This window comes from Manis javanica, chromosome 1 (assembly GCF_040802235.1).
Source record: "Manis javanica isolate MJ-LG chromosome 1, MJ_LKY, whole genome shotgun sequence".
Classification (NCBI taxonomy): domain Eukaryota; kingdom Metazoa; phylum Chordata; class Mammalia; order Pholidota; family Manidae; genus Manis; species Manis javanica.
In genome coordinates this window covers 160,350,814-160,368,908 of record NC_133156.1, presented here as the reverse complement: position 1 = coordinate 160,368,908, position 18,095 = coordinate 160,350,814, and the positions used below count along the sequence as shown (strand labels likewise).

Here is an 18,095-nt window from a genome sequence, read left to right as displayed (position 1 = left end):
TCCTCAGAGACTGCCAGTGGCTCGGGGAGGTCCCCTTCTCTCAAGCTGAGCAGCTCCGTTTTGGTCTTCATAGGTGTACAGTATCGCATGTCATTTTTTAAAGCAGGCTTTATTTTTTAGAGCAGCTGTAGGTTCACAGAAGCATAGAGCAGAAAGTAAGGATAAGGATATTGCCCATATGCCCCTGTTCCTACCAAGGGGCAGCCTCCCCCGTCACCAGCTCCCCGACCAGAGCAGTGCATTGGCTACAACTGATGAGCCTGCATTGAATAATCAGTATCATCTAAAGTAGTACATAAATTCACTGTTGTCATCTAAAGTCTGTAGTTGCCACTGGGGTTCACCCGGTTCACATTTTATGGGTTTGGAAGACATAGAATGGCATGTATCCACCATTGTATTGCACAGTGGTTTCACTGCTCTAAAAACCCTCTGTACTCTGCTTAGTCATGCCTCCCCACCTCAACCTCTGGAAGCCACGACCTTTTCACTGTCCATAGTTTTGTCTTTTCCAGAACGCCACAGAGTTGAAATCACACAATATGTAGCCTTTTCAGATTGGCATCTTCCACTTAGTAATATACATTTAGGATTCCTCCATGTCACCTTCAAAAGAGCTCAGCCACTCTTCGCTGCCTGACAGCCACAAGCAGTCGCTGTCACACTGGCCCTCGGTGCAGCGTGGCTGGCAAACGATTTGATGTGGGAGGTGCCTTGTTGCCCCTACAGGGTGATGAGCTCTGGGGCCATGGCCAGGACGTATGCTCTCTGAAGGTGATAACTCTGTGAGGTCAGAGGGAACAGCATCTGGTGACTGAGCTAATCTGTGTGATATTTTGCATCTGAGTCAGAACCTACTTACTAATGCTGTCTCTCTTCATGGCCAAGAGTCTATCAAAACATTTTTCTGTCCTCATTACTCAGCTGTGAAATGTGGCGAATGTTACTTTGCCTGAAAGAGTTTTGATAAGATAATCACAACAGAACGTTCTCTGACAGAAAGTATCTCTATTTCATAACAAAGCCTTAGGAGGTGGAATGTTCTGGTAACCTGTGTGTCTCATGTTTACAGAGCTTCTCGCAACAAATCTGAGAAGAAACGTCGGGACCAGTTCAATGTTCTCATTAAAGAGCTCAGCTCCATGCTCCCTGGCAACACTCGGAAAATGGACAAAACCACCGTGCTGGAAAAGGTCATCGGTTTTCTGCAGAAACACAATGGTAAAGGTTGCACTTCTCTCTGTTTTTGTTCCGTTCCTGCTCTTTGACTAGGCGATGACTTCACCAAGCTGGTCTTCCTGCTCGGTCCTCTCTGCCCAGCAAAGCCTGCTCTCATCTGTCACAGCTTCCTCTTTCAGAGGCCCTCCACCCTCTGTAATAGCCCCTCTCCTGCAGGTTGGGAGGGGACAGACTGCTTTATTAGCCATGTTTGAGAATCCAGAGCAGCCTCCCAGGTGGCACCCAGTCCCCATGGAGTGGCATTAATAGCGGGAGCATCTTGGTTATAAAAATATCTAGAGCAAGCATTTTCCATTCAGCCCTGAAGAGGTACACTGCCCAAGTGTCCATTCTCCCCTGGAGCAGACAGCACTGGGTTCCCAACCATCTCAGCTACCATGTCTAAACTCTTTGGCCTTCTGAGTTATGCCATGAAAAACAACAGACTGAAGATCATTCATTAATCATTAATTGAGGTGTAATGCACATACCATAAAATTCACCATATTAAAGTTTCCAATTTAGTGGTTTTAGTGTGTTCACAAGCATGTGCAACCACTGAATCTATTTTCTGTCTCTGTGGATTTGCCTATTCTGGGCACCTTATACAAATGAGATCACACGATATGTGTATTTTGGCTTCTTTCATAAGCGTCCATATTAGCATACAAATAAATATCATTTCATTCTATTTGGCCAAATAACATCTCATTGTATTGGATATACCATATTTCACTTATCCTTTGATCAGTTGGTGGCTATTTGGGTTATTTCTATTTGTTGGGTATAAGTAATAATGATGCTATGAACATTCATGTATGTGTCTTTGTGTGGATGTATGTTTTCAGTTCTCTTGGATATATACCCACGGCTTCTTATAGCCTTCCTACTGGGTATGAAGCAGTATCTCATTGTGGTTTTGATTTACATTTCCCTAATGATTAATTATGTTGGGCTTCTCATGATCTTTTCCTATGCTTACTGGCTGTGTGTACATCTTCTTTAGAGAAATGTCTATTCAAATCCTTTGCCCACTTTTAATGGGATTATTTATCTTTTGCTGTTGAGTGGTAAGAGTTCATGTATTCTAGATACTAGACCCTTATCAGATGTATAATTTGAAAATATTTTCCCCCATTCTGTGGATTGTATTTTCACTTTCTTACTGATGTCCTTCAACATGCACAAGTTTTTAAGTTTGTTGACATCCAGTTTATGTTTTTTGTTGTTACTCATTGCTTGTGCCTTAGGTATCGTATCTAAGAAACTGTTGTGCAAGAAAAGGTCACGGAGGTTTACATCTCCATTTCTTCCAAGGATTTTGTAGTTTTAAGCTACAGACTAAGCATTTGGAGATGAGAATACGTTGAATACTTAGATATTTGATTCACTTTGATTTACTTTTTGTATATGAAGTGGGTAGGGAGTCAAAATTCATCCGTTTGGATGCAGATATCCAGTTATCCCAGCATGCCATTCTTTCTTTTTAAGCTTTTTAATACTCTATGAAAGTATAACACACATACAGAAAACACACACATCATAACTATACAGATAGATTAATAATCACAAAATGAACACAGCCAGGAAACCAACAACCAGGTCAAAAAATAGAAGCTCCCTCAATAGATAGATGTCCCTTCCTTTTTGTCGACCCCTGTTTTCTCCAAAGGTCACACTTCTTCTGATCTCTAATACCAGAGATTGGTTTTGCCTGTTGGGGCCTCATTCAGATGGAATCATGTGTTATGAGTGTAGTATTTGTGAGATTCATCTGTGTTCTTTCAGTGCGGTGGCTAGTTGGTTTTTGTTGGTATATAATATTTCATTATATGAATTCACCACTTGAATCCATCCTTGAACTTAAGTCTCTGTCAAATCGTCCTCTCTCCCTTTTACTTTCCTTCAGACCCTTTTACCTCTTAACACTGACCACCTGCCCTGCCACTCCCCTGTAGGTGGTACAAAAAAATTGGGCAGTAGTTGCAAGCGTCCATTAGGTACTAACAAGCAAGAAGAGCCAAATTCTTTTTTCCTTCCTTATTTTTCCTATGCCACCAGGCATAATAAAATCAGAAATGTCAGATTGTTGAGGAGATAATGACAGTTCCATGCTTGTGGTGGTGTTTCCCTTTCACTGACCATTGTCCTAGGCGAGAGGATTTCATAGAAGAGGGCAAAGCCAGGACCTCAGAAAGTTTCATTAGACTTGTTATTCTTTTAGTATTTCTTTAATAATTGTATATACCTACCAAAAATAGGACAATAATGATATATCCTCCTCATTTTTTCCAAAGCTGCCCTTAGTAAAGAACATGTTAATTGCTTTTGTTACAAGTGAGGGAAGAACAATCAACCAGGATTGGTATAAAGTGTTGCGGCAAAATTCAATTGCCCCAATAATTTAATCAGAATGTTTATATTTCCTAAATAATGACTTAGCCAAGTGAAATAGCAGGTTGGTTTGATTACCAAGATATTTTGTGCAGATTACTCAAAGTAGGTCAGTGTCACTGAGAAGCAGGACAGCTGTTAACTAGGGCAGCTAGGATCAAGTTCATCAATGTGACATTTATGCTGGGTTCTGTCCACTGCAGAATTACAGAATTGTCAAATCTGGGGCCCGGAAAGGATCAGTCAGCAGAAATGCAGTGTCTTAACACTGGGAACGCCTGTCTCCACCTCACCTTTTTCGTAAGACTAAGGCCTACCCTGCACAGCCTGCTCAGATGCAGCCAGGATCACTTCAGGTTCTCACTCAGCATCTGAGATTGCATAGTCAAAATAAAGCAGAAAATCCATGGCAGAGTTTATGGAGAAATACAGTGGTTGGAAAAAACTGTGGATTAAACCAAAAACAAAAACAAATAATAACTTTTTACTTATACTCCAAATGGACATAAAGTCTACAGACACCTATCTGCCAGGAGGCAGAGAACAACATGGTCAGCATTGACTCAGGGCTCACCATGAGCCAGGCAGGCATTGTTCTGAGGACTGTGTATAGTAATGCAGCTGAGCTTCACAGCTGGGCTTTGGCTTGGTGCCATTTCACAGATGAGGCAATGGAGCCTCAGAGATGGTTGGCCACTCACCCAAGTCAGCCAGCCAGGAAAGTGCAGCATCCATACCAAGTAGTCTGTCTTCAGAACCCAAGTTTTACAACATTCTTATTCCCCACAAGTGGTGATTTATGGGACACTTACAGATATTTGTGTCTTAACTGTGCTAGAGCTGTTCCTTAGTATGGCCATTCAGACTACTGGTTCCCCATCTTGGCTTCCCATTAGAATCTCCTGGGGAGCAATCTCCTGGGGAGCGCATATAACTGGGTCACCTCACAGACCAGTACATCAGAATGGCCAGGGGTGGAACCCTAGTGGTGAGCTGGAGCTGCTCATACCAGCTTGCAAAAGATGACTATTAAATTTTCAGCAGTCTTGCAAGCCAGGTGATGTCAAGTTGACAAGCAAAAATCAGCCACCGTGCGATTATTTATACTACAGAAATGAGCAAGCACAGCAAAATCAGGGCTTTGCGTCATAGAGCCGGAGAGCCTTGCACCAGCACGCCACCGAGGGAAGCCCAGCATGCATATTTCTAAAGTCCCCCAGCCGATACCTGTGTAGAGCCAGGGTTCAGAACGGTGGATTCAGACATGCTTTCTGTTTTTGTGCTGGATGAAACCACATGACAAGAAGAGACGATTCGGTCCAGACGGTTGTTACAATTATTTAGCTCTTTCCTGAAAAGTCATACATTCCTGTTTGCTCAGCTTGGGAGATAAGTCTTGATCCTGAAAGGCATACTTAGTCTTTTTGAAGTAATTCAGATCAAAATGGGAATCTCACCATCTCTCTTTGTGGAAAAATTTTATGTCATCAATATTGATTATAAGAGAGAAATCCCTAAATTATGCGAATAGCAAGGTGTATTAGACATCTTATCCACACCCACTGAAATGTTACTTCTGCAGAGTCTGGCTGACCTGCACACTTTCCTCTTCCTCTGTGAGTCTCCAGCTGATTTAACGTCCTTTACTCCCAGCATCAAATCCCATCCCTTGTTCACGCCTCTTCAATTTGTCTACCTTAGTGGATGGGGTTGGGGGTTAGAAAAGGCTGCAGAAAAAGGAGAAATAGCTGGACACACTAATATTTACCCACCCAGCAAAGAGTTTATGCCCCATTTCCCAGAGTTTTCTTTGACCACATATGGCCAAAGCCATTCTACTCCTTGTTCACACATACCAGGAGCAGCTGGGAGGTGAGCATTCTAGGACACAACTACAACTTTAAACTGCAGTAGAATTGGGGGGTTCGGCTGTTTGTTGCAGTGTCTTCCCGCAAAAATTGTTCCCAGGAGGTTTTGCTTCCCTTGCTGTTTAGAAACCACTTTGACCACACCTCTTTACTAATCCTGCCCTGTCTCTTATAGCTTATGATATAGGTCACCTCAAATGCCAGTGGAGACATGATTATAACACTGAATGTGATTTCCCAGTTTAACATTTTTTTACTTGCTTTGAGACATTTTATCCAACTTCCATATTTTTTTAATTGTTGGGAATTGAACCTTAACTTCCAAGGACTATAATCAAATTGTTGAAGTACAAGGTGAATAGCTGCTTCCAGTATTATTATGTTGCTGTCTAGAAAGTATCCAGTTACTTGTGTAAAAAAATGAGCTACAAGTTACTCTTGGAAAAGAAAGGAGTCTTTCATTCTCCTCTACCATTAAGGTGAATGGGCCTACATCTAAATCAAATGTGGATTGCTGGAAAGACTCTTCTCCTGGACATTTAATCAACAGTTTGATCCTAATGTCAAAAGAATTTTTCAGATGAGTTTATGTGTTGGGAAAAGGAAGGGGGCGGAACGTTTATGGGATTAATTTATTAGTATATCCTCTATTGATCTCTTTTCCAAGGAGTCAAACTGTGGCAGCCAGTTGTTTGAGGAACTGGGCATTGTGCTCTCTCTTCCCTGCCTGGGCTGGCACCCTGAGTGAACACTGGCCCAGAACTGTGGGCAGTGCTCTGCCTCTGCCTCCCAGAATGCATTTCACCTTGGGCAGCCTCTGGCCGCTGTGGTGGCAACAGCTTGTCCTTTCCGAGATCTCCAAGGAAGAACCTATAGAACAGAGCATTGCAGGGAATCTTGCGTGATTGAACACATGAGCAGTGCAGAGTCATGTGTACCTCAGTCCTTGACATCATCTTCACTCACTGTAACCACTGAATTCATTCGAATTCGTTCACCTAAGTGAACGCATTCTCCACACTCCATGTAAGACAGCCTGCCAACAAGACAGGTGCAAAGCAGAAAGCTTTTCAGTGCATCTCCTCGTTTAAAGTTTATAGATTATCTGCCTGAACAATTTTCATTTTGAGGAAGTTGTTGAACAGGTCAGCTTTTTTCTCTGAGGTAGTAGACAGATGAGATGGAATTAGGTTTTTCTTAGCACCAAGGAAATAATCCCTAAAGAAACCTCTTACTACATAAAGTGGACCAAAATGGTTACAACTGAAGGAAAAACAGATACATTCATTCCATGTAGCATTTGAGCTATCTGTAATAATCTTATCAGAGACTGATTTTAGTAATAAAACACTTTCAAAAATGCAAAAGAGCTAGAGTATTTAAGAAGTCCTGTGTATACCCATAACTATTAAATTTACAAACATGAACAACACCTTCAGGACAAGGTGGTTACAGAAATAAGCAAACTATAGATTAACCCAAAAAAGTTCTGAAAAGAGTAAATTCTGGCTCTAAAAGCAACTAAATAACTTGTATTTGTATAGCACATGGTACTTCAGAACCTGGAAGTGCTGAAAGATGCATTCTACACAGACGCAGTAGGTTATTTATCGCAAGCCTAAGATGTTTCTGGAATTTTGAAAACCCCAGGTCTTTAAGGCGTCTGGCTTGGCCTTGAACATGAAGAAGCAGCTGCAGAATGTACCCCAGGCCCTCGTCCTGTTGCCTGCATTGGCGGCACCTACCTAACTCCACCTGCTGGAGATGGGCTTTGTCATGCAGAAATTCCAGGGCATTGTGCTACTACACCTCTGCAGAGGGTGGGACACTGTCCTCCCCAGAGCCTCATTAAAGGGGAGTGAAAACATCAAGGTGTTTTTAAGCCCATTACATCCGGAAGAGCCTGTCCTTGGAAATCAGGGTAACACATTTCCTTATATTAGCTTCTTTTTTTACTCATATGTAGGTGATATATACAATATTATATTCAAGTATAGAGCATAGTGATTCAACAGTTATCTGCATTATTAAATGCTCACCCCAACTATCTGTCAACATAGGAAGATGTTACAAACTGTCAACTATTCTCTATGCTGTACATTCATCCCCTGACTAATTTATATTATGATTGAGATTTTGTGTCTCTTTATCCCTTTCACCTGTATTGGCTTCTTTCATTAAACTACACAGAGATTTACACAAAATGATATAGAAATAACGTGTGCATTTCTTAATTCCAATTCCTAGGTGCCTTTGAATATAAAATCTTATTTGTATTTCCTTTCTTCTTTTTTAGAAGTCTCAGCACAAACGGAAATCTGTGATATTCAGCAGGACTGGAAGCCTTCATTCCTCAGTAATGAAGAATTCACCCAGCTGATGTTAGAGGTGAAATGTACTTTCAAATTAGCTTAATGGGTTGCAAATCAAAATGTAGCTGCTTGTTCCAGATAAGACCCTGTGCCCAAAATAAACAACTGTTCTTGACCCTGGAAAGAGGTCTTGAAACAGATACCATCTGGAAGCTCCACATGGTCCTGCTATGTCCTTGCTTGTGTTTTGGTTACCTAATTGGGCGCTATAATCAAGAATCCCAAAGCTGAATGTGAATGTGTACTGTCAACACAGTGACAACAGGCGGACCCACTCATGGTCTCCCAACCAGATGACACCTGGAGGGGCGGGGTCGGAGGCTGGGAGAGCAAAGGGAAGGTGAGAAGAAAGATTACATATCTGCACTGTTTTCTGGCTCAAAGAGTCTCCTCTTTAGAACACGGTGATTCTATTTTTCCCCTTAGGAAACACATTTTGAAAACAAAAAGCTTTTAAAATGATGCTTTTAACTCAAGCTCATATTACAACAACACTGGCATGTGGGTGTCAACCTTAGGTGACCCTGTGCCTCCCCACCCAGCACATGCCCTTTCTGTGCTGAGACTGTTGCACCCGTCCTTTGGTCCTTCATCTGCAGAGTTCAGTGCCCACGCCCGTCCGTAATTCTATTTGAGGAAATCTGGCTGATCTGAGCAAGTGGTCTTCCTCAATGTCATGTCTATACATGGGTGAAGCCCCTCCCTACTTATGAGGGTGAGTCTCTACAGAAGCATCTGGCTGGGTGCTCTGACTTCCACACCGGGGGTAAGACTGGGAGGGCTTGGGCACAACAGTGAAGGGAAAGTCCCAGACGTGGCATGTCTGAGCCCCTGAGTGCGAAGAGGAAAACCAGGACAGATGAGTTCAGCACAAGGAAGTTAGATGCTGGCTCTGTGACAGTGGTTCCTGGCAGGGTTTTTGGAGAGCGGTTTTGGGAATAAATCTTTCTATATCTCATCTCATGTGCCTGTATAAGACTGATGTAAACTTTAATTTACATAGATTAACTATGCAGAAAACAGAAAGTACTGGAGTAAGAAAATGCCAGAATGAAGGTGTCCAAATATTATGAAATATAAAGGCATTAATGAACATTTGCATAAAATGAAAGATACTTAAATCTACATATGAACTATATTTAAAGAAAATACAGAACTTTCTCCAGAAGCAATGCATTTTAAGTATGTTAAATTTAGAGCAGCTTGTGAAATATAATGTTGAATTAATGCATCATTAAACTACTTTACATAAATCACTTTACTTCTTAATTGTCAGGGAAAAGGAAGTAAAACTCATAGCCCTATAGCACTATCACTTTTCAAGAGCCTGTAACACAACCATTTTTCTTTCCAGTGAATTTCAAGGTATCAAAAGCATTTGTGTAAACAAAACTTTTATAAAGTTGGATAAATATGTGGGCTGAAAGTCAGGACTGAGATTCAGGAGACTGGAATTTCTAGAAAAGGGGGATTTGGGATTTGTATGGATATCTTCTGTGCCCTTACCCCCTGCTCCCGGTAAAGACTCCTTGAAGCACTAAAGGAAATCATGCTAGAAGTGAATGAATTGGACCTGAAATTACACCTGTATAACAAGCAGGCCTTCTGGGTGAATGACAGCTTTGAGGAGTCTGTGAGACCCACCGGCTAGTACTTTTGATTTATCTTTGACTGTTGTAGACTTTTATTCCAACCTGTTGCTTTTCAGCAGACACAGATGTGGGGATGAGTAACTGGAGCCTCATATCTCCTCCCCAAGGGTCCAAGCTCCGGCAGTGCCCCTCCAGGATGATGTCATTTTCCACTATGCAATTTCGTGGTGTGTGTCCCAGTCCAGCTGCACATCCACCTCCTTGTTTCAGGGCCATTTCAGGGAACATGAGGAGTCCAGATGCCATGTCTTGGTAACTGGGAGGTTCCTTTTTAAAATGAGGGCAGACTCATCAGGCCCCAGGGAAGTGAGCTGCTGGGACCTCTGGATGTGAATCCCTCCTTCTTCCATCATCTCTCAGAAAGACCCCAAAGCAGACTCCGGGAGCACTCCCACAGTTGTGGAGGTTGCAAGAACAAAAATGACTGGGTTGCAGACCAACCATGGTCACCAAGTAAAAGCTGGCAAAGACTGGCTACAAGCATCTGAACAAGGAGACTCATAATGAGAGAAAGCTCTTATCAACTGGCAGTTAGGGAGTGTGTGGGATTTCTGAATTTTATTCAGAAAAATCTATAGGGATCTTTTCTCTTAGCCCAGAGGTTGACCCGGAAAACAAGAAACAGTCCATCAAAATCAGGAACTGGCAGAAAGGGGTGGTTTCATATCCCTGTGGTATGTGGCAGGTGTGAAATTTGAGCCATTATGGCATCTTTGGTGTCCCTGGAGGTCCTATTAGAGTCACCTTTGCATGGAGAGGGGTACATCACTTTGTAATTGTGGTCTATTGAGTCACTTTCAAATGCTGCTGATGGGATTTCTAAAACCATCACAAGCATTCTTAAAGCAGTGACTCAGTGCAGTTCTTGTGAACTTGATGGAAATGCCAATGAGCTGATGAAAGTTATCTTACATCTATAAATACCTTCAGCTTTTTAACACCCACTTGCTTTACAAATTCAAGAGGGGCATAGGCTCACTGTACAAGAAGATAATTTATATTGCTCTAGTGTCTTCCAGTATTCAAATATGCTTTTTCCAAAAAGGTAGAACTGACATCATCAACAGTGCCCTCGCCTCTTAAAAAAATCACTTCCAGAAGCACTGCAAATATAATTTAAAAAACAATTTAGAAAAATACTGGAGGGAAAAATAAATAACTGTTACTAGGATGTACCTCTGTGTTCACCGTGACCCATAACATCTAATCCAGAATTTCTCAGCCTCAGCACTCCTGACATTTTGGACCTGACAGTTCTTTGTTATGGGGATGTCATGTGCATTGTAGGCTCTTTCAAAGCATCCTTGGCCTCTGTGCACTAGATGCCAGCAGCATCCACTCCAGCAGGGACAACCAAAAATGCCTCCAGATATTTCCAGATGTCCCCAAGGGGACAAAATTGCCCTCAGTTGAAAACCACTGATGTAATCCAAAAGGAAGAGATCTGCCTAAGAAATGCTCACTAAACTATTTTTCAGTCTTAAATCCTGCAGTATGTAAGTGTAAAATAGTAAGTGACTCCAGTGTTAGTTTTCCTGGCGAAAAGAACTCTCTGCTACTTTTGGCACATTGTAACTGTTCCCTTAAGCGTGGTTAGTGGACTGTTTCTGGTACTGGCTGCAGTGCACTTAGCCACACCCTCCTGACTGGAAGGAATCAGTTCTGTTTGGCTGTGCAGATCATCATTAACACCCTGGGAAGATCTAGGTGAGCACATGCCAAATGTTGCCAGAACTTTTAGGCACATATTTCAGTTCATTTTTTTTTGTTCATGTGGAAAAATTGCCATATTTGGGGAAGATGGAAGAGTCAGTAAAGCCACAGTGAAAGGTTTACAGTGACAGTCCACCTGAATATATTGCTTCTTCAAAGATTAGATTTTTGGTAATCTGGACTTCGCTTTTAATCTCGTGGGTACACCTGTTCAGCCAGTTGCCAGTATGACCCAATGCTCTGCTGAACTACTAGTGTGAACTTTAGAAATGAACTTTTAGATGTGTCTTATGGCAGCATTATAGCATCCATTAAGGAATCTAACACAAACCAGCAAAAGTGTGAGAAGACATAGACTGTCTGAATCTTCTCTATCACCTGTAGCAGAATGCCTAGCATACAGTAGACACTCAGCAGACACTTTTAAGCAAATGAAGTTTTCTGAAATTCTGAAATACTTACGGTTTACAGCCCTTAATTGTTGCTTCTGTGGAATAATGTAAATGTTCTTTATAAATAGTTCCTTCAGGAGGTGTTTCTCCTGTGGCAGTGAATGTTCACAGAGGTCTACCCTGACCAACAGGCACACTTTCTGTTTTTAATCCATCTATTAGGTCTGATATTTTTCAGTAAATGTTTATCAGTGAACTCAAAGTGATGTTAAGGATAGGGGGACAGGGACCATAGAATATCACTGACATCTTTTACTGATAATTGTGATCTTTCTGATTCAGTCTAATAGTATGTTTATAATCAGAACTACTTAGGTAATTTCTGTGGCTAAATTTTGTTTCATGATACTGATAGGTCATATTTTTCATAGAGCCTTTTTGGTGCTTTGCAAGCACTTTTCCCTGGACTAGAAAATTCAGTGTAAAAAGCCATCTTCTTTGCAAAGTGGAAAAGTACTGTGAGGTTATTCATGAAAATACTCTAAGGGGTAAAAAAACAAAGTCAGTGTCATGACACGGGGTCCTTTGCTTCAGTGACATCCTCCTCCATAAAAACATGACTAAGGAACCTTCAACTGTCACATTTTCTGCAGGCATTAGATGGCTTCATCATTGCAGTGACAACGGATGGCAGCATTCTCTATGTTTCCGACAGTATCACGCCTCTCCTTGGGCATTTACCGGTGAGTTTCTGCTCCAGCGACCTTTGCCAGTACATGTTGTCTTCCTTCCTTGAGAACCATTCAGATCTCAGATAGGGGGTGGTGCAGGTATGAGGGGGTCTGTATGTAGGAGGGTTAAGGGTCAAGGTCAAGGTCCCAGAGGCCTTTGGAGAAAGGGCTGGTACAGGCATGTGTCATCCTGGAATAAGCAGGGTGTCATGATCTTGGCAAGGCTAGATCTGGAGTGGGGGACATGGGTGCAGGTCCGTACCTTCTGTGCCCCGGAAACTGCACAGGAGCTGTGCATCGAGGAGGGGGTTGCTACACAGTTAGCAGAGCTCAGGGCTGGTAGGTGTCCTGCAAAGGGAAAAGCTGACATCTGGGTCAACTGAGAGCTGGTCAGAATGTGCAACCAAGGGCTGGAGGTGGGGATCCCTGAGGACACTGAGGTCGCAAGTAGGTTGTGACACTTAATGGTGGTAAGGGTTCAGTGAAAGGGATGATCCAGAGAGGTTGAAATACTCTGAGAGACAGTGGGACCAAGGCCTCAAAGAATGAGGAGGGCTTGAGTGGAGGACAAGTTGTACCATCCTGGGGGAGCCAGGTGGAGGCTCAGAGGGGACAAGTGTGGCATGTGCCAGGGCCCTTCTTCACGGCCCTCCCTCCCCTTCTTCCACCCTCTGCCCCTGCCTTTCTTCTCTCCCCCCACCCTTCCTCCTTTCCTCCACTCTGGTAACCACCCCTGCCCCAGTCAGCGTAGACCGAGTCATGGAACAGTAGCTGGCTAGTTGGCACCCACCTTTGAGGTCCCTCCTAGGCTCTTGCCAACCACACCATTGTCTGTTCCTGGGAGCTTAACCTTGAATGATGCACTACCAGGACTTTCCCATGGGTTAGACTCGGACTGATGTTCTCTCTTGCCCCTGATCCTAAACAGCCCCTCCAAACACTTATCCCCCAGCATCCCACATTGGCACATCAGTGGTGGAGGGCCAGTGTATGTGATGAGGCGGCAGGCAGCATCCCCAGTTCCCAGGCCAGGAAGCCCCTGGAGCCCCATGGATGCCACTCAGCTGCATCTGCCCTGAGCATGTGGCCTTGCTCTGTGGGCAGCTCGCCTCCCCTGGGGTGACAAACCCTGCTGTGCTAATGGCCCAGGATTCCACACCTCCAGGAAGCCACTCCCCCATCCCATGGTTTCTGCAAATTATGCTATGTGGGGATGAAAGCACGTCGGTCTCTGCCGGTCACGGTGTGTGGTAGCCCTGGAAAACGTTTCCTCCTTTGCTAGGCAGAGGCCTTTGCATTTCCGCATCATCTGTCTGACCTCTGTGCTTCCGCCCGAGCCCAGGCTGCCCTGGGCTGAGGGGCTCCTTCTGCCCCCAAGGGCTGTTACAAGAGGCCGCTGCTCCCTGAAGGGCTAACTAGGAGGCGAGAGTACAGTTCACGTGGATTTTCATGTCAGGCAGAGAATAGAATAATGATGAGGCCGGTGGGTCAGCCTGGTTTCTCCGGGCTGGTCCGAGGGAGGCGGAGGGGCGAAGGGGAGGGGAGGTGCTTCTCTGGGGGCTTATGTTCTGTGTGGAGAGTCCCGGACTGGGCAGGGGTGGGCACTGACTGAAAACAATGAAGTGTGGCCCCCCAGTGACCGGGCACTCCGGATTGGCACCGCTCTGCTTCATGCTCTTGGGCTTTTCTGGTGACCCGGCTGCTGTACATAGCAGAGGGGGCTTAGAAAGTAAGTTGGGAGTTACTCAATTGGAAATTATGGAGCAATTCAGGATCACCTTTATAAATTATCTTCTAACTCTGGAAGGACCAGAAATGACCCTGACTCTACTCTATCAGTGCTAGACCCATCTGGATGCTTCCTAAGGGTCTACTTAGACACCCACACCCAGACATACACCGAGTCAGCCCTTAAGCTCTCCAGTAGAGCTGAGCCTGGGATGGACAGTCCCGAAATTTAACTTCCTTTTAAATTGGCAAAACTGGATAAGCAGTTTTACCAAGATCACCATCTTCTTTCCCCTTTTTGCTTAGCATCAACTTGCATCCTTTGCTAGTGGGCAGACAAGGGTGATTAATAATGAAAACATTCCTGGTGCCAGTCAGCATCCAGTTGGCTAAGGAAAGGAGCCAGTCTGGGAGTAATAACTCCATGTTACAGGGGAGGAAATGGCCCAGCCAGCGAGGGGCAGAGCAGGGCTTAAACCAGAGTCCAAGCTTGTAACCACTCTGCTCTGGGGCCTTTCTGATGCCAAGGATTTGGTTCGCTATTTAGGAATTCTGCTTTTGGTCCGGTTCACTTCAGGACTTACCGTTTACTGAGTATCAGCCCAGGACTGGTCCACAGAGGATGCAGCCGGCCATGTGAAATTATTTGTCCTTAAAGGTTTGCAATTTTGTTGATATATCTCATCTTTTAAGATCAATACAGACTAATAGAAAAATAGCTAACACTTACCAAGCACTTACTGTGAACCAGTACCCTCATGTATGTTAGCATGTGTAAAGCACCCAGGAGAGTTCCGGACACAGAGTTGGGGCTCCATCACGTTTGCGCCCCTTATCCTTATGGATCTGTACAATGACCCTCTGAAGCAGTTATTTATCCCTGGATCACAGATGAGGAAACTGAGGCACAGAGGTTAAGTTTACCCAGCCAGCAAGTGATGGGGCTGGGATTTGAACTCAGGCCCTTGAACTCTAGAACTTGGTGCTTGGCCGCTTCTCCAAATTCTGCATAGGACAGAGCAGAGTTGACTGTTCTCAGGGTGGGGTGGTTAGGAAGGGAGGGAATGAGGATCTGAAAGGCAGTGGTCAATCTTGGTGGAAGAGGTGGACATTGGGGGGGGCACATCCAGTAGGGATGTGATGTGGGCGGTGGGGGCAGGAGCCATGGGCCTCAGCAGCAGCGCCCGGCTGGTGCCATGGGCTGGCATGCCAGGGGTTGGGACCCCTGCCCCTTGTGTACCCTGGCATTAGAGGGCCATCATTGCTTGGGAGGCTCAGGCAGCAGGATTCCTTTCTTCTTCTGAGACTGTCAGGCTGACAATCTCTCTCTGTTTCCTTCCTGTTACTAGAAACTCAGACATGGCAAAGGCTCATGTGATAGGGGTTTTTTGTATGGCAATTTCCTGATAAAATATCCTAGAACTTTCTTTTCCAGTTGGACCCAGAAAAGAGAGAAGAAAATAGCTCATAGCAGAAAATGATTTTAAGATAAAGTCAAAACTTGTCCATGCTGGTGAAACCAGCACATTTCAGCATCTAGAATTAACACAGGCAGTTAAAGAGGAAGCTGGGCACAGCGGGTGAGTGTTCTGATGGAAGACCAAGGACTGTAGGGAGCTTCTGGGATGGAAACCTTCCAGGAAGGCTCCAAGTTGCATGAGCCACATGCTTTGGACAGAACTGGGAGAGAGTGTGGCTGAAACAGACCCTAGTTAGAGACCCAGAGTAGTAGGCATATTCTGTTTCCTGCTTGGACTTTTGGTAGGTTTTTTTTTTTTTTCCTAAATATACGTTCCTAGATTGCCTTTCTTACTTGTTAATGGTGATGTTCTTTGCCCAGTGAGCTGGGCCATACTAAGCTCATAAGGCAATAGCCTTGTCTCTAGCCCTGAGCACAGCGCCCATGTGCCTAAGCGCTCACTGAATCAGGGACTGAGTCCACATCTGGGGCTTCCACACCACGTGCAACTGCGAACCGTTTGACAGGAATGGCAGGTGTCTCAGAAGTGAGATGTGGGTGTGGATAACACAACTTCCCCGAAAGAAAGTAATCTGAGGCATGGGTGATTATAAAGTCAGAGAAACCTACATACCAAAGGTACTTCTGCATAATGCTGGTTCTCCAAGTGAAAGCTCCAGCAAGAAGTGCAAGGTCAAAGTAGAGTAAGGCGCCAAGTCCCCGCAGCAAAGGTCACAGCAGAGGAAAGACGACCCCTGGCTTGCATCACCATGAAATGCAGCAGCAAGGCCGAGGCCGTGAAACACACTTCCCAGGAATCATCCCTCTGCGTCCTTCTCCTCACCTGCAAAAACCCACCCGCTCCAGGTCATCTTGTCAGAGGTGGCTCCCGGGCAGGTGGAAGTGGGGGGTCACTCTAGGGGGACCCCAATGGGTTTGACTGCAGCTTGAAGTTAATCATGGGTTAGAGAGTCTAGGTCCCCAGTTAGATGTTTTTTATGCGCCTTTTGATTTGATATGCTCAGTTTTTAAATTAACAATAAAGTGAGCATGAAAATACATGCTCTCGCAATAGTTCGGAACTAAAACATGGCAGGACCACAGAAGCTCCTATCTGCTCTCTCCCTTACACCCCCATCTTCCACCCAGAGATGACTGTTTTCCTGACTTTTAAGATCATTTCCATGTTTTTCTTTATAGTGTTACCAACTCTTAATTCACCACAAAACACTAAAATTTACTGTTACCTTTTGTTTAACTTTATGTAAACAGAGTCATAGAGAACATGTACTCCTTTGTGACTTCTCTTTTTGCTCACCAACATTGTTGGTGAGTCATCCATCTCACACTGTTGGTTGTGGCTGTCACTAGTTCATTTTCAAGGCTGCGTAGTATTCCACTGGGAGCATGAGCTGCAATCCCTGCATCCACAGCAGTCTGGAACTCTCAGGGCTTCTGTCAACATGCTGTACGTATTTCCTGAGAGAGGTTTGCAAGCATCCCTTGGAGAACTAACTTTGTGTGGAATTGCTCGGTGGTAGGGTAGGCACACCATCACCTTTACTAGATAACACCAGATTGTTTCCATAGTGATTGTACCAATTAACCCTCCACTGGCAAGATGGACAGCGACGGGAACTCCATGCAGCAGAGCATGGTGTTGTCAGACTTTGTAGTGTGTGTTGATATAAAGTGTGAAGCTTACCTCATGGGGTTTTAATTTGCTTTTCTCCCAATTACCAATGAGATTGATAGTGTCTTGGCTTATCTTTGTTAGCCATTTGGATTTCCTCACTTATGAAGTGCTTATTCAGGTATTTTGCCATTTTCCTACTGGATTGTCCGGGGTTTTTTCTTGTAATGGTTTGCAAGCATTCTTTCCACGTTCTGGGCACTAGACCTGGACACTGTTTCAATCACCTCCTGTGCAATCAGTCCTGGGGGTACAGGGGCAGCTGGACATACCAGCAGACACTGAACAGATAAGCTGGACAGCTTATTAGTCACATAAACCCACGGCCCAAGGGAGTAGGATGCTGCATGCTGGGCAGGGCCACTGAGGGGCCATACTCTGGAACAGTGCTCCAGCAGGGGCCATGGGAGGCAGGCTTTGTGGTAACAATGTGCTGGGGTGCCCCTGGTCCCCACAGGGGTGAGATTGGCTGGTTTGAATAATTCTGTGGGCTGGCAGGGGACTAAACCTGGTCCCCTTGTTTATCCCTGGGGGCAGGGTATGGAGGGGAGCTTTTGGTTAGGCCGGTCAAGGCCTTCCTGGTTTTGCCAGGTGACAAGGCAACATGTAACATTGAGCCTTAATTGTAGGCCTTACGCCACAGGTATGTGTGTTGCAAATAGCTTCTCTCATTCCTTGGCTTCTCTTTGCCTCCCTTCAGGTTCTTTTGATGGACAGAGATTCTTTATGATTGGTGCTTTATATCTTCATTAAGTCGTTACTACACCCAGGTCAGAGCTATTCTCTGTACTGTCTCCAGGAAGTGTTAACTGCTTGGCCATCAGTTTGATTCTGAATCTAAACTGCATTAAAGCATATTAAATATGCCTCCAACT

At 44.4% G+C, this 18,095-nt stretch overlaps 1 protein-coding gene across 4 annotated transcripts in view; it reads left to right on the top strand.

Moving 5' to 3' along the window:
• NPAS2 (neuronal PAS domain protein 2) overlaps positions 1-18,095 on the top strand; it is a 144,973-nt gene that overhangs the window by 83,975 nt on the left and 42,903 nt on the right. For all 4 annotated transcript variants that reach the window (XM_037019998.2, XM_037019997.2, XM_017673160.3 and 1 more), the window contains 3 exons: positions 1,073-1,221; positions 7,777-7,868; positions 12,263-12,352. In XM_037019998.2, coding sequence (XP_036875893.1) covers positions 1,073-1,221; positions 7,777-7,868; positions 12,263-12,352 — 331 coding nt within the window. The remainder of the gene's footprint in view (positions 1-1,072; positions 1,222-7,776; positions 7,869-12,262; positions 12,353-18,095) is intronic.